Consider the following 15,589-nt stretch of genomic DNA (forward strand, 5'->3'; position numbering starts at 1 on the left):
CACTTCTGCCCCTTACCAGCACTCTGCCCAACAGCTCACAAAAGCGGGAGAACCAGAAATGCAAGATCAGCCCTCCAGGTGGGCTATGTCCCAACTCTCTCTAGGGACATGGCCTGGCCTCCTGGGACTGTGTTTGTCTTTTCTGAGCAACCTAGACAGAGCTGTTTAGAGGAAAGGCTTGAGGAGTTTCCTCTTAAAGATGGAACGAAGACATGGGTAAATCACCAGGGTGAAATGCCAGGGATTATTTGTAGCGGACGGTTTCTGTCTCATGCATCAGGGCGCCGGGTTACAGGGCCCCGGCAGCATCGTGCCACGTGGCCGGTTCCCACTCTGGCAGCCCAGCCTCGGGATGGCTGCCTGAGCTTTGGGTCCCTCCAGGGACTGGCATGGGCTGACCAGCATGGAGGTGGGCCCGGGTCTCCTCTCCTGTGTAATGACAAAAACTCCTGCTTTGACCACCTAGTCAGGCTCATTTGAGCCCTCTCGTCCACTAGGCCCTGACCTTGGTCTGCTCAGCCCAGTTTCAGTAAAGAATCCTGCTAGGTCAGTTAGCAAGAATGCCCCCATTCTTGATATCTGATAAGCTCTTCATTCCCCACCCTTCATAGCTAAGTCCTTGGCCTGCCTTTTGCAAGAGTCCCCCTGCCCTGGATATGCTGTATTCAGAGCCGAGTCCAGTTTCTCTCCCCCACTGCGATAGTCTTATAAAAAGTCTTCTTGCTCCTGGTGAATAATTTCTTTAACATTTACTGAGGCCAAAATCCTCCAAATTTTCCATTGATTTTTGGGAGGATTCTTGGATTTTTCCATCTTTCCCCATTACCTAAGTATTCAGACAACTCACACAAGAGGAAATACATATACTTTTTAAAACCCAAGCTTACAATTTTACCTTGTTAGTAAACAAAAATAAATAAAAACAATAACAATCCATGACAAATAAATAAAAATAATAGAAACCAATGTTTACAGATAATGGATGATACTCTTACATATTTGTGGTGGCCTATACATCAGTGGACTCTTTCTGACAAGAAATTAGGCCATGTGTTAAACAAAAAAACAGCAATAAGAACATTTTAACGCATTAAAAATGCTTTGGGGAGTAATTTAAAAAATAATTTATGCAAAATTTTTGTAATCTGAAAGAAGAAAAGGCCCAAATGAGGTAAGTTAACAAAATGTAACATTAGTTTTGTTGTATAATCATGAGAAGGAACAATTATAATTTATTTACAATTTAGTCGTAATTATAAAACATCAAAGGGCTTTATGATAAAATTAATAACGGGGAGAGCCAAATTAGGCCAGATAGAAACGTAATGAGGTAGATAATTTTATCCGTCAGAAATTCTCCATGGGAACTTTGGGAGAAAAGCTATCTTTGTGAGAGCAGAGCTGCCTCTCCGAGGGCTCTTCCCTCTCTGGGCACTTGCTGCTTGACCCTCCAGGGGCTCTAGACAGGCCTCACAGAGCTGGCAGGTGGGGAAGGAGGTGAAAAATTTAGCAGATTGAGAGAGAGGGTTTCAGTGAGTGGAGTTTTAGAACAGCTTTGGGGAATGAAAACCTGGGAGGAGACTGTTACAGTGGTTAAATGACCCATGTTCATGTGCCTTGACATGCCAGTCAAGATGGCGATTCCTTTTCAAATTAATTTTAGTTACTGGACGAGGCATCACTGAATGTGGCTTTGAGAGACATTAGGCTGCAAGAAAAATAATGTCTTTGGACGTTATTTTAAGATCAGAATAAGGGACCTGGCTTGTAATTGGCTGGCAATTTAGTAGACTGAGTTTTCTGACAGTTATTTTATGTTATTATTGACACACTGATGCTTAGATCCCATAGTTTAGCTGGTTAAATATACAGTCTAATAATTTCAATTTTAACAAAATGCGGTTTCACCTTATGATCTAATATCCCCCTGGGAGCTCATGAAAGCGAGCATTTTCTTTCTGTAGCATATGAAAAGCTCTTACTTTAAATGCAGGCCTCTTATTCTCCCAGCTGGGAGTGTGAAGTGTCATAAAGTCAGAGGAATGCGGAAGCTGGGAATCTAAATGTTACCTTATCGGGCATTGTGCTAGTACCTTAACGCAGAACGCAGTCTTCCTGCTATGGTCATAGTTAAAAATAGTGAGAATCTAGGGGCACCTGAGGATTTGTTCTTCGAATTTAAAAATTTTCCAAGACTCTTAAGAACTGAGAGATTGGTCCTGCTGGCCAGCACGTGCCCAGGTGGGGGGCCCCACACTGATCTGAGGGCAGCTAGCCCGTACAGCTCTGTTAGTGCCTTACCTGAAAGATCGAGCTTATCCACTGGAGCATCGCCCTTTGGCTGTGGGCCTGAGGTTGGTGGCATCTCCAGGTTTGGAATTGACTTCATGATATTGGCCTGAGCTTCTTCTAGGAGCTTCTCAAACTCTTTCCCATTATAGTGGTCCAGATTTTGCCTTTTCTCTTCCCATTTCCTTTCTGCTTTCTGAAGGACAATCATAAGTGAAGAAAATTTAAAAACCAGAAGGAAAAGGTAATTCAGAGTTTAGAGATTTCATGTTGGGGTGAGAGGAGGTGGAACATACTTAAAGTCTTGGTAAAATGATGCTCCGGTTTCCATGCCAAAGGACACCACTGCACATCAGAAGAATCTGACCCTTGTGCTGTCTGCTCCATCTTCTATAGCTAAAGGGCCTGCCATTTAAGCCCAAGTGAATTCATTCACAGAGAAGCAGGCTCAGAAACCCAAATTCATTCATTAAATTGTTACTGAGCACTTACTCCATACTTCTACCAATACTAACAAAAAGGGACACAGAGAAATGATTTCAAAGCAAACAAAACCATAACCAAGTTTTTGTTTCCTAAATTGAGTTTTCAATGTGGAGGAGATATTCAAACAAACAGAAACAGAACCCCAAACACTCACTAGGAACAAAGAATCCTAGGTCTTAGTTCCACTTTCGTCAAAGAATCGCCATATGGCCTCCGGGTCAAATTTTCTTACTTATAAAATGGGGGGTTATTTAGATGACCTCTAAGCTCCATTAAGTTTTACAATAGGGAGAAATACACAAAAGGTATTTTTAAATACCTGTACATTTTTTAAGAGAACATTTTCCTGTGATTTTGCGATGGCACAGGAATCATTCCAGGAGGGTGGGGTGGAAATTAGCACCAGGGTTGGTGGAACCCCAGAAGGTAAGAACATAATATAAGAAGTGGAAAAGACCCAGGAGACCACAGAATCAAGACATTTTACACACGAGAACACTGGGGCCCAGTGAGATGAAGGATTTGCCCAAGATTCACTCTCTATGAATAAGAGCCACCACTGTCACCATCCTTTTATTTTTAGTGCGTGGAGTGGATTCTGACTCTGCAGCAGGGCAGAACCCTGCCTGGTCTTTCTGCTCCATCCTCTCACCTTCCGGCGCTCTATTAGACATGCTCTGCTGCTGTTCAAGGGTTTTTGTGGCCAATTTCTTTGGAAGTGGGTGGCCAGGTCCTTCTTCCTAGTCTGTCTTAGTCTGGAAGCTCGGCGGAAACCTGTCCACCCTGGGTGACCCAGCTGGTATTTGAATACTGGTGGCAGAGCTTTCAGCATCCTGTGGTTCCCTGACCAGGAAAGGAACCGGGGCCACGGTGGTGAGAGCGCCGAATCTTAGCCACTGGTGTTATCATCCTTACTCTCCTTTATTTGTTCTTCCTAGCATTTATTATCACCTGACATATACTTGTTCTCTGTCTCTCCCTACAAGTGGCTAAGTTTCTCGAAGGCACAGACTTTGCCTCTGTTCACTGCCAACCTCTGAGCCTCTGAGGGCCTGGGCAGAGTGGGGCTCAGTGATATTTGTTGAGTGAATGAAGCTCACCCCATTTGTCAGTGGCGGAAGTGGCAGGAAGGTCCCGGCCTCCCTAGTGTGGCTCAGGTCATCTTCAGAGATGACTCATAAGTCTCCCGTTGAAACTTAAACCACACACAAAAATGATAACTATGCCCAGTGGGTTCTCAATAGATATTTGTTAATTAAAGAGTCATCCTATTGACATCCTTTAAATATGGAGATGGTTAAAGTGGCAGATCACTAATTCTCAGAGGAAATGTAATTTCAGTTTTCTCCCCTACCCCACTAAGCATGATATAATAGAATCATCATCTGTCAATCACATTTCCACACCCTCCTGTGATATGCATTTTGTAAATAGCTGACTTGGATTGGGGGCACAGCACTGACTCTGGAACAGAGAGAAGCTACCTAGTGTTCAGAGACGCAGTAGCTGTGACTGTGGCCTTAGCAGTTTTAAGAGGTCATCTCCTGTTGACACCTCAGTTATCCACTGCTGACTTGCAAGAGAGGCAGGCATGGTTAGGACCAGGTTGCTGGGGATGGGGTACCGTGGGGTTGGAGCAAGGAGAGGGCTAGGGGAGCAAATGTATTATCTGAGCATTGATGCCAGCTCTTGATTAAACAGATATTTAAAAATAGCATGTTTTCTCTCTATGTTGTGTGACCTCAAGACCTAGCTTTCTCTTTCCATTTTGACTGCCTCCTCCTTTCACACTGAGATTACCATGAGAACTTCCCATGCAGCTCCCTTAATTCTAGACCTATCACTTGAATCAATTCTGTACTATCTTGTTTCTAGATTAATTTCCTGAAGATGCCATTTTTACTCACTGGTCCAAGCTGCAGCATCTCTCAGATGCCTACACAATAAACTTTAGACTTCTTGGACTGGCTTTCAAGCTCTCCCAAATCAGGTGTCAGCTTATTTTGCCAGCCTTATCTCCTCTCTCTTGTTCCAGTTACACAGGTTCCTCATGGTCCCAGCCTTTGCTCCAGCATTCCTCTACCCCAGAATGCCTTCACCTCTCTTCTCTGCTGACCCAGATTCTACTTATTTTTCAAGATTGGTGGCAAATCCTCCCCAGGCCTGCATTCACCAGTGGTGTGCTTGAGCCAATGCGCACGGACTCAGAAGAGCTAATTGTCACATTTCTTCCAGTGCATGTTTAATGACGTCACGTTGTAACTCAAAATCGGCCGCAGTGGGAATCTTCCATGGAAATTGGCAAATGCTACAAATCAGGACTTTTCCCACCAGAGAGCCAGTGGTTAAACCCTTACCAGCACACCACTGTCTCACCTTCCTAAAGGTTAGGTGTCTCGCCCTTTTCTGAAATCTGATGACCTTTCTCTTCATCTGGCTATTGAAACCCATTTGTAGTTTAAAAAAAGACATTATCTGTCTATCTATCTTTGGTAACACTGTATCTTTGACACTTACATGAATTATCTCTACAACCAGACTGTAATCTCTTTGAGGGACAGGATCATGAGTTACACTCCTTTATGGGTTTACAAAAAATGGAAATAGGACTCTACCTCAATAGACACCGCCCTGTTCTTGGAGCTCACACTGTGGATTTCCTCAATGAACAAGCTCTGCATGGTGGAACCATTCACGGGCGTCTGTGGGGACTGAGGAGCCTGTGCCGACTGCAGAGCAGAGGTCCCCTCCTGTGTGACAGCTGGAGAGCTGGCCAGGTAAGGGCCAGTGCCCCCAGGCAAGTGCTGGGCAGGGTTCAGCAGGGCCGAGGAGAGCTGGGAGGTCTGGATGACCACGGGAGAGCTCTGTGCATGGTGAACTGTCAAGGGCATCACCTCTGACTTCATGTCGCCCGGGACTCCTGCGCCGTGGAGGGGCTGGCCTGAGGTGTGGAGTGCCTCCTCTTGGTTCTTCAGGACTTCTGCGGCGGTGGCCTTTTCCATAGCGACATACTGTGCGGCCTGGGCTGCATCTGTACCTTTCAAGAGCCCATCGGTGACGTGTCTGGGAGAAACCATGCACAGCAGCATTAACTTTTAAAATAGGTAAGTTTCATTTTATTATTATGGTATACTTGGATGCTGTGTCATCCCAAAGCCAGGCAAGATTTTGTTGCAAAATTAAAACATTCTAAAACCCAAAATAGAAGCTCAGGGTTGAGGGTTTCCATAGCAACTTCCTAAAGGCCTTGAATTGCCTCCTAGTTATCTCTGGCAGCTGCTGACTCAGTCCTTCCCTCAGGAGATAGGCTGCCTTCCCTTTCCACTAGCACGGTTGTGCCCAGACTGGCGAGGTTCCGTCACTGTTTGGGTGGTGGTGGCATGATTGAACACACGAGTCTAACAATACTTGGTCTACCTGAGCCTGGCCTGGACAGCTCTTGAGATGCTCAGCTCTAACCCCAAAAGCTTCCTAAACAGTCCACACTCTGCCTCTTTCATTGCCAAACACCCTGGGAGGGTAGTTTATATTCTAGTCGCTTTTGCTTGCTCTTCCTGTAGCTTAGCCTGGTGTGATCTGGCTTCCCCACCTGGACTCGACCGAGCCGTTCTGCAAGGTCAACAGTGACTCCTAATCTAACAGCTGGGCTGATCCTCATCCTCCTCTGCGTTATGGGGTCATCTGATGCTATTTGTTGATCTCCACCCATGGCGCAGTGGAAAAGACATAGCCTTTGGTGTTTGTGTCTGAATATCAGTTCTACTATGTTCTAGCTGTGGAATGTCAGGAACTTCACCTTTTTGAGCCTCAGATACTTTTCTGTAGAATGTGATAATGATGACAGTGATGATGACAATGCCTTCCAATGCCGTGCTGAGGGGTTGTTGTTAGGATCAATGTGGTTATATGTAAGACAATGTCAAAGATGGTACCTGACGCATAATTTTTAATTAGTCCCTCATTCCCTTCTTATTAAAATGCTCTCTTTTTTCTTTTTGATTGCAAAAAGACATTGCATTCTATGACTCTCCTCTGCTACTCGCTTCTCTGTTTCTTTTGCTGCTTACTTTACCCACCTGTCCCTTCAATCCCCAAGGATGCCAAGGCTCTGTTCCCTCCTCCCCCTCTCATTCTATCATGCCATCTCTTCCATCTTCAATAATCATCTTCATGAAGGCGACTTCCAGTTCTAAAACTTTCTCCCTCCCTCCCGGCCTCCCTCCAAGCTAGGCAGGGACCCCACTCTAAATCCCTCTTGATCTTCAGTCCACATTTCTAAGTGCCCATTGAGTTTCTCTATTTGGATATCCTTCCAGCAACTCAAATTCAACAGCTACCAAACCACTTCAGCATCTCCCCAAGCTGCTAAGTTGCTCTGAACTCTGACTGTCACCTGCTTTATCTTCTCGCCATGGCAGGACAGTCCTGCAAAGACCACATCTGATTGGGTACAGGAAAAAAATTATACCTGTCCTTCGGGGTGTGCATATTCCTACCTTCCTCCTTATGCTTCCACAGTGCCGAGTTCAGCACATTATACCCAAAAGATACCCAGAAAAAATTACTAATATAAAGGTTTGTGATGGGCAGCCTGATGGCAGCTAAAATTTCCTTTATTTTTATTTTCAAAGTTACTTAACTAGGTTTATCTATCATTCTCACCACTGAACATTTATCAGACAAAAAGACCTCTAACAATGAACACACAATCCCATCTTGTTTTTAGAACTTGCATTCCCTGGAGATAAGACAAATACTGAGCTTCATCACTCTGTGCTGGCTCTAAGAATGTCTTTTAGCTGTTTTCCAGGGAAGAGGCGGGAATGGGGCAGTACTCCCTGCCGGCCAGCTATCTGTTTCCACTTGAGAAGGGTGGTGTGTTTTAGGCTCTGTGGATGGGTTACTTTGTTTAGGTAGGAGCTTCACGAAGAATTCTTTTAACAGATTTCTATCCTGCTGGAAGAAAAAGTTCACTCCGCCTATTTAAAATGAGTGAACCCATGAGAAAATGTAATTCAGGTACAATTTTTTCCTGTATCCAGTCAGATGTGATCTCTGCAGGAGGAGGCCATTGTTGGGTTAATTCAGACTTCCTTTGGCATCCTGGAACTGTCGCAAGTGATTATACGGCTGCTTTGTAGTGTCATCCTAGCAAAAGAGGCTCTTTCTCGAGGTCATTCCTTACTAGGAGAATTTCACTTGCTCCTTATGGTTAATAATGCATCTAAAAGTCAACTGCACATTTAATATATTTCTCTTACAAATTTGACCAAATGATTCTAGTTAGGGATTAAAATATAAGAAAGTTTCCTATATGTTGCTTCTGTCTGTGAGTTGTTCTCAAATCTGGCCCAAGATTTTAAGGATAACATCTCTGCAATTGCCTAGTTCCAGTAAAACACTGAATGCTCAGGGACTGCCACTGCCAGGAAGTAGTTTATTTGGGGTAGTTGTGTCTATTTCTCATGTGAGAGGGGAAGTTTTAAAAGGGCAAGGGTCCTATTTGTCATATTTACTATTGTAATTTTAACAACCAGCACCAGGGCTGGAAGAGAGCGAATGCCCAAACGTTACTGCCTGCCTGGCTGTGAGATCCAAACCACAGCAGCTGAGGAATCAGACTTTCGGTTCACATTCCAGCCCCTTCTCTGACCTGCAGAAAACCTCCTCAAACCTCAGGTTCTACCTATAAAATGGGAGTAACGATGCTTGCCCTCTAGGGTTTTTAATTAGGACCAGATGAGCTAAAATATAAAATATAAAATGGCTTCATTCAGCGACTGATACATAGAAAGTGCTCATAGATGTAAACTCTTGTTATGATTATGTTGAGAAAAAAGAGTTCTAATTGTCCCTCAAAGACACAGTATATGATGGTATGAGATGTCATGTACAGAGGTGCTTCTGGCAACACAAATCCTGCATGTGTGTATGTCAGCACTTTTTATGTGGGTACGGAGTTCTGGAATTTTCTTTCTGATGACAGTCATGGATGAGTCAGAGATTTCTTTCAGTTTTTCCTCCACTGTGACCCTCTTTTACTAGCAGGTGCATCTTTGGTAAGAGTGATTGGCCTATGCCACTCCGGCAGGTTCATTTCTCTTTTCTACATGGGACCAACAACCTCTCAGATACTCTTTAAGTAGATAATTCAAGAAAGACTTTATTTCTACTCATTTTGTTCTTCTTTTGTTTTTTTCATGGTATGCTTTTTGGTGAGGAAGATCGACCCTGAGCTAACATCTGTTGCCAATCTTCCTCTTTTTTTTCTCCCCAAAGCCCCAGTACATAGTTGTATATCCTAGCTGTAAGTCCTTCTAGTTTTTTTATGTGGGATGCCACCACAGCACAGCTTGATGAGCTGTGTGTAGGTCTGCGCTCAGGATCTGAACTGGTGAACCCTGGGCTGCTGAAGCAGAGCACGCGAACCTAACTGCTATGCCACTGGGCCAGCCCCTCTATTCATTTTCTTCTAACTGAAGTCCTCTATGCCCCTGAAGTGAAAGAGGCTAATAAAATATTCTGATCCATTCTTCAACTTCAAAATGTTATTAAAAAGAATCTCCTTCAAATGATTTTTTAAAAAAAATGTTTACTGTGTTTACTTATTTTAAGCCCTAGGATGTGCCCAGCACAGCAAGCCTGTGCTGAAGAATGAAGGCCTCAAGCCATATTGCAGTAGAATGTCCCAGGTGGGAAGGAGAAATGGTTTCTCCTCAGAACACTGGAAATAAGACATGACTCGTCGCAACAATGGAGACAGGTCCCAGGAGCACGGAGGAAGCCTGAGAGTCCACAACCTGGCCCCCAACCTGGCCAGCACGTGCTCCCACCCCTCGTGCCCCTTGGGAAGCCGCTCACCTCCGCAACATGGTCAGGGTGTCGGTCATGCCCCGCACTCTCTGCAGGAGACTGTCCAGCCGGTGCGGCTCTTCCTTCAGAAACCGCACGGCCTCCACTTCTATGCGCAGGATGGCCCGCATCTTGTTTTGTAAGGTTGGAAATTCTCCTGTGGGCCGAGAGCAGCTGGAGAGTTGTGGGAGAAAAAGCCAGAAGAGCAAGCCCCCATCCTGCATCCCAGCCGTGGAAAGGGTTGAGAAGTGTGGGCTTCAGCAGCCACAGTGCGGTTCACGCATGATCAGGAGGCAGACAAGTTCAGATGCAACTGGGTTCAAAGTGACCTTGGGCAAGAGCAGAGCTCTAGGCCTTACTTCCTGCCTGCGTCTTTGGCATAAGGTCAACTGTCCCTTAGGGTTCTTTTTAATGAATTTGGCACAGGCTCACTATAAGAGCCCAGAGAACAGAAACTGTTACTGGCATCATTTGGTCCCAAATCTTACAGCACTCACTGCAACATATGCAAGAAGACAAGGGCGTCTGCCTGTTCTGTTCAGTGGTGTATCCCCAGTGTCTAGAAGGGTGCCTGACACATGCACGTGTTTGATGAATACATGCAGGCATGTGCAAATAAATCCTTCACTATTTGACAGATTTTTCAACACCCCAGGAAACACGCTTCTGACTTCTCCCTTCGAGCAGGACACTCACCTTTCAGGGTAGCTACAGCTTCTCCCACTTGTCGCAGGAGAAAAGCCCCATCTTCCACGTCTTTTAGAGTAACCACTCGGCCAGCCGATGGGGAGTCCTTCTTCAAATCTTCAACGAAGTCTTCCAGCTCACTGCGGGAGCGAGCAGACCAGTGGATGGGAGTGAACACTGAGGTCCTCAAAAAGGACGGCTGTTGTAGCAAAGGGCTTGCCTGGGCCTCCTGCTGTGTACTGTGTCCCAGCCCCTGCCCCCCTCGCCTTCTACTCAGATGACAGGAGCACATCCTAGAACAGTAGCTTGGTTTGGCTTGAAATATTTGGAGGTGTAAGGCAAGGGCGAGGAAGTTTTCCCAGGGCCTGTTCATGGGGAGGCCCAGGTTGGCCAGAGGGAAGACGGTGCCTGGCTGACAAAGGACCCACGCTGCATTTTCAGTGGTGTGGATGCCAACTAAGGGAGGGGCGCACGCACTTTGTGACACAACAGAGGAGAAAGAGAAAGAGTGTGCATGCTGTAGTGGAGTAGAACGAGGAGCCTGGACTGCTTTATATCAGGCTTCTCAACCTTGGAACTTGACGTTTTGGGCTGGACAATTCTTTCTCGTAGGGGCCTGTCCTGTGTATTGTACGGTGTTTAGCAGAACCTTTGCTCTCCACGCACTAGATGCCAGTCGCCAACTTGTGACAAACAAGAATGTCTCCAGACATTGGTAAATGTCCCTGGGGGAGAGGAGGGGAGCAAACCTGCCCCTGACCAAGAACCTCTGGTTTATAGTGATTGTCCCAGCAATAAGGATTGACTTTCCTCTCTAAGCTACAAAGAGCAAAAATGATCACAGATCTGATTTCTCGGGTATGTGTGTGTGTGGTATTCTCTCTCACACACACACATACACACATCCCTTAGGGTACTGCCAGTCCCAATAGAACTAAATTAAGATCTTTCACTTCAAAAAACCAACCAAATAAACAAACCAACAACAACATCCTATCTCCTGGGCATGTTAATAACCCCATCCTAAACACACGTTTATATCTTTTCAGTTTGCCCGCAACAAATCAGACAACAGAAAATCTGTCTTACAGAAACAGGAAAAGAACTTTGAGAGATGAAGACCAGTAGGTGGCAGTAAGTGACCAGCTAGTCCACCTGCGGGAGCTGTGTGTGCAGAGCAGGCAGTGGGAAGAGGAAAGGAGGAACAGCGTCTCTGCAAAAAGACGGCCCACCAAGACCCTCCTACTAGGTGGGCAAGCAGATGGAGCTATGGATGGCATGGCAGCTGCAGGAGATTCAGGCAGGACATTGCACATGTTCAATAAAGACCATAAGGTGAACAACAAATTCATCCACTTTCACGAAGTGGGATGGAGTTTTTGGTGCTATCTTTCATCCTGTTACGGAAAATGGACCAAAATTGCCTATGACCCCTTCAGATGAAATGATGCAGCTTCAGGACCAAAAGGGAAAGCCTCATCTGCTCATTGTCCACATCTGCAAACTATAGAAGGGCACCCGGTGTTATGTGACCCTGCCCACAGGAAACTTCCTACAGCTTGTACATCCCTGAGGCGGAGAGAATGTGTGCCATCCCTCTGACGAGCACTAAGTATAGTAACTCTGTATGGAAAAGTTCTCTTCCATTTCATCACCGAGCAGAATTCCTTTGATGTGTAGACTGGACACATTGTCCAATCCTCCTAAGCTTTGATGGAAAAGCTAAGACCCAAATTTATCATGGTTCCATTAACAACCCACAAGCCTGCCAGGTTGCAAATAATACTGCAAGGAGCTGTCATCTGACCCAAAGTCAGTCTGCCTAAAATTCTATTTTAATCTCTTCTACACAATGTGCCTCCTGGATTTCATAACCCTGCATACAGAAAACCCTTAAATGTCACAGCTTTTCCTTTATTGATCGTGGAACGTACACAAATGTGTACTGATATTATTGTACACAACAATGTCACTTCTATTTATATGTTTATGATATCTATTATAGATGAAGCATTCAGATAAAATTGGTTCATTCAAGATGTAAAAGAGACCATGGAACTAAAATGACTACTAAGAATAAATTTTCAATATTATAGTAATCAATATGACTTTTGAGATGTGAACTCTGCTCAAAAGAATGTCAGATGTTCACAGATGCTATGGTTTACAGGTAAATCCACTCTATTTGTTGAAGTTGTTTTTCATTCTACCTTAGTTAAAAAGAAAGCATTAATTTGTTGAAATCTAGCTCATCTGACTGTTATTAGAAGCCCAACTATCATTTCCATGTAGAAACCCACCAAAGAGAAATTATCTTCGTCCAATTTCTTTCCATAGTTCTAGACCCAAATTTCATTCCTCTGCCATCTGAATGGCTCACCAGCAACTTATCAGGATCCCCAAGGGAACTTAATTTCCAGTGTGTGTGTATGGAAGGAGAGAGGCAGGGCGAGGAGAATGGGGAGGACCGAGAGAGGAGGAAGGGCAGGGGGAGGCCAAATGGGAGGAGGAAGGGAGATAGCATTGTTTTCCTAATGTACCTGAGTTGAAATTTCCCCGCTGTCTTTGGTAACCCACTCTTTTTTTTTCTTTTTTTTGGGGTGAAGACAATTGGCCCTGAGCTAACATCTGTTGCCAATCTTCCTCTTTCTGCTTGAAGAAGATTGTCACTGAGCTAACACCTCTGCCGATCTTCCTCTATTTTGTGTGTGAGATGCCGCCAAAAGCATGGCTTGATGAGCGGTGTGTAAGCCTGCGCCTGGGATCTGAACTGGCGAACCCCAGGCCGCCAAAGCAAAGCATGTGAACTTAACCACTACACCACTGGGCTCTTTCTCACCACTCTGATCCATCCAATCAGTCCATTTTGCATTTGATTTCTTTGCCCATTCCAATTTCCACTGCTTGAGTCAGGCCTTAATGGCTTTTGTCTGGACCATGATAGTTCTTTCCAATATGGTTACCCTGACGCCAATCTTGCCCCCTCAGTCAGTCCCTCATGGGATTGCTGGAGGGACCGACCTGAAACACAGCTCTGACTCCCCTACTTCCTTGATCCAAAAACTTCAGTGACCTCCTCATGAGGACGGGCAGTGACTCACAAAGGGGAAGGTGCTTCAGAATCTCCCCTGTCCCTTTGCAAAATGCACATTCCCAAGCTCCCTCCAGAGAAATTCTGAATCTGGGGCTGGACCCAGGAACTTTCATGAGAAGCCAGAAATCCAGGTTTCTGTTGCATGATCTTGCCATCTCAGTAAACACAGGCCAGACAGATAGCAAGCAGGCATGCAGGGCGCGAGTATGGTCTAAGATATGGGCAGGGACGACGCAAACGGAAATGGTGCGACCCAAATATGAGACACGATTAGTATCTTGTACACAACTCTCCCGCCAAACTCAACTACCCCCAATTCTCCACGGATGTCTTGTGGCTTCTGGGTCCTGAGACTTGTCGTTCCTCTGCCTGGGACGTCCCCCACTCTAGCCTCCACCGATGAAATCCCACCTGTCTTCGAGGCCATTTCAGTTCAGTTTAACAAACCATTTGTGAGACCCTACTGTGCGCACGGCACTGTGCTTGGCCTGGGGGCATATGAAGAAGAATTATTTCAGGTTGTTTTCCAGATCCCTGGGGCCAGAAGCAAACTCTCCTTTGTGTAGGATCACCTGGCACCTCAGCTAACCAATAATCACAACTTTTAAAGGAAGGAAATGTACTTTTTCATAATTTAATTGGAAAATTTATAAAAATATTACTAAAAGGCTATCTATTTTGAAAGACGTTTTCAAGACGAATCTTCAGACCTAGTTTTAGACAACTCGGGCTGTCACAAAAACATTTCAGACAAATAATAGCCTTATTACCTCATGGTGGGTGATTAGCTGTCTATAAATGCATGAACTAAACAAAATTTTAGAAGCTATTTTGAGATGTCAGTGAACAGTGGTCAAATGTAATTTTTTAGGAAAATAATAAATATATTTTTTCCTCTAGACTGCTACTGAAAGGCACATTCTAATTTTAATCAGACACATTAGGTTGGCATCTGAAGTGACATAAACTACAGCTCAAAATCAAACAGGTGATAGAAAACAACACTTTCCATGATGGAAATTTCTGGTGATTCTGGTCATGAGAAGAATTTGAAAGTTGGTCCCTTACAATCCCAGTTTGGGAGCTTCAAGCTTTCCAAGAAACAAGAGAATTACCAACACTAGAAGAACCCACAAAAATTAGCATTCATTATACTGAAAGGCGAAATAGTTCTATGATAAACCTTCGTTGCATAAAAAAACATACATTAACATAAAAGATTGCCTGCCCCACGGGCTGGGAAGTAATAAAACCCTGCTCACTTCAATAGTGGGACTTGATAGATGCTTTCCATAAGAACCTCATATAAGATTAGTAACATTCAAGGAAGCATCTTTCATCCTGGATTGGACATCCTTTGTATTTAAATTCTTCTTTCGTGATTTTAACTACAGTTGAATAACGGGATGGTAATTTTAGTGCTGCATTATTTTGGCTACTAGTTTTAGTTTATTGAGATTAAATGCAGACTTCCCCTTTACCACTAGGTTTTGCCATTTGCTCCTTTTAATTTTATCTTACTGAGCCCTACAGAAGAACATGGTGCACCTGAGGATTGCTGAATTTTTGGGGCCTGGATGGAAGGGCGCTAAGTGTATGCGGATACCCAGAACCAGCAGAACGTGAACTTGTACATAGTGGGTGCTCAATAAAGGGTGGGGGGCCATCACTGAGGAAGGGCCTCCTAATTGGCAAAGACAGGCTACCTTTTCAGGTGAAACAGCTAATATGCCGCAAGTGACCGGCACTCACCATAGCTTCTTGACGATCTTCTCCTCTTCGCGCAGGTATTTTTGTCTCTCTTGCTCCACCAGGACGCGCTGTCGTTGCACAGGATCCTCCAGTCTCTTCATCGTTTCTACCACTTTGCCACTGATTTCCAGCTCAGCCTTCTTCATCATCGCCCTCAGCAGCTCCTGGTTCTGCAGCTGTTGGAACAGAAGAAATCAACCTCAGCTGGCTCTGCCTGACTGACATCGTGGCAACCGCACGCCTGGCAGTCTTCAGCAGCGGGTTTGGATAAATGGCCCTGCAGCTGAGGATTTCTTTATTTCAATGAGAAAGGGAAGGGAGCAAAAACTGTATATCATACTCAGCCAACATCTGAGTTTTAGCAGCCAGCTGACAACCAGACTTTCATGTCTGTGTCTGCAAAAAATTGGATCCTTTCTATACTCTGGT

At 44.8% G+C, this 15,589-nt stretch overlaps 1 protein-coding gene across 33 annotated transcripts in view; it reads right to left on the reverse strand.

Annotated features, from left to right (window-relative positions):
• The window catches only part of KIAA1217 (KIAA1217 ortholog), a 702,592-nt gene that overhangs the window by 13,879 nt on the left and 673,124 nt on the right, over positions 1 to 15,589 (reverse strand). For 31 of the 33 annotated variants that reach the window (XM_070501282.1, XM_070501283.1, XM_070501298.1 and 28 more), the window contains 5 exons: positions 15,161 to 15,336; positions 10,324 to 10,454; positions 9,637 to 9,784; positions 5,391 to 5,838; positions 2,302 to 2,485 (listed from right to left, as the gene is read on the reverse strand). In XM_070501282.1, coding sequence (XP_070357383.1) covers positions 2,302 to 2,485; positions 5,391 to 5,838; positions 9,637 to 9,784; positions 10,324 to 10,454; positions 15,161 to 15,336 — 1,087 coding nt within the window. The remainder of the gene's footprint in view (positions 1 to 2,301; positions 2,486 to 5,390; positions 5,839 to 9,636; positions 9,785 to 10,323; positions 10,455 to 15,160; positions 15,337 to 15,589) is intronic. The other 2 variants (XM_070501286.1, XM_070501280.1) reach the window with 1 other exon arrangement.

The sequence above is a fragment of the Equus asinus genome, chromosome 29, assembly GCF_041296235.1.
Source record: "Equus asinus isolate D_3611 breed Donkey chromosome 29, EquAss-T2T_v2, whole genome shotgun sequence".
NCBI lineage: Eukaryota > Metazoa > Chordata > Mammalia > Perissodactyla > Equidae > Equus > Equus asinus.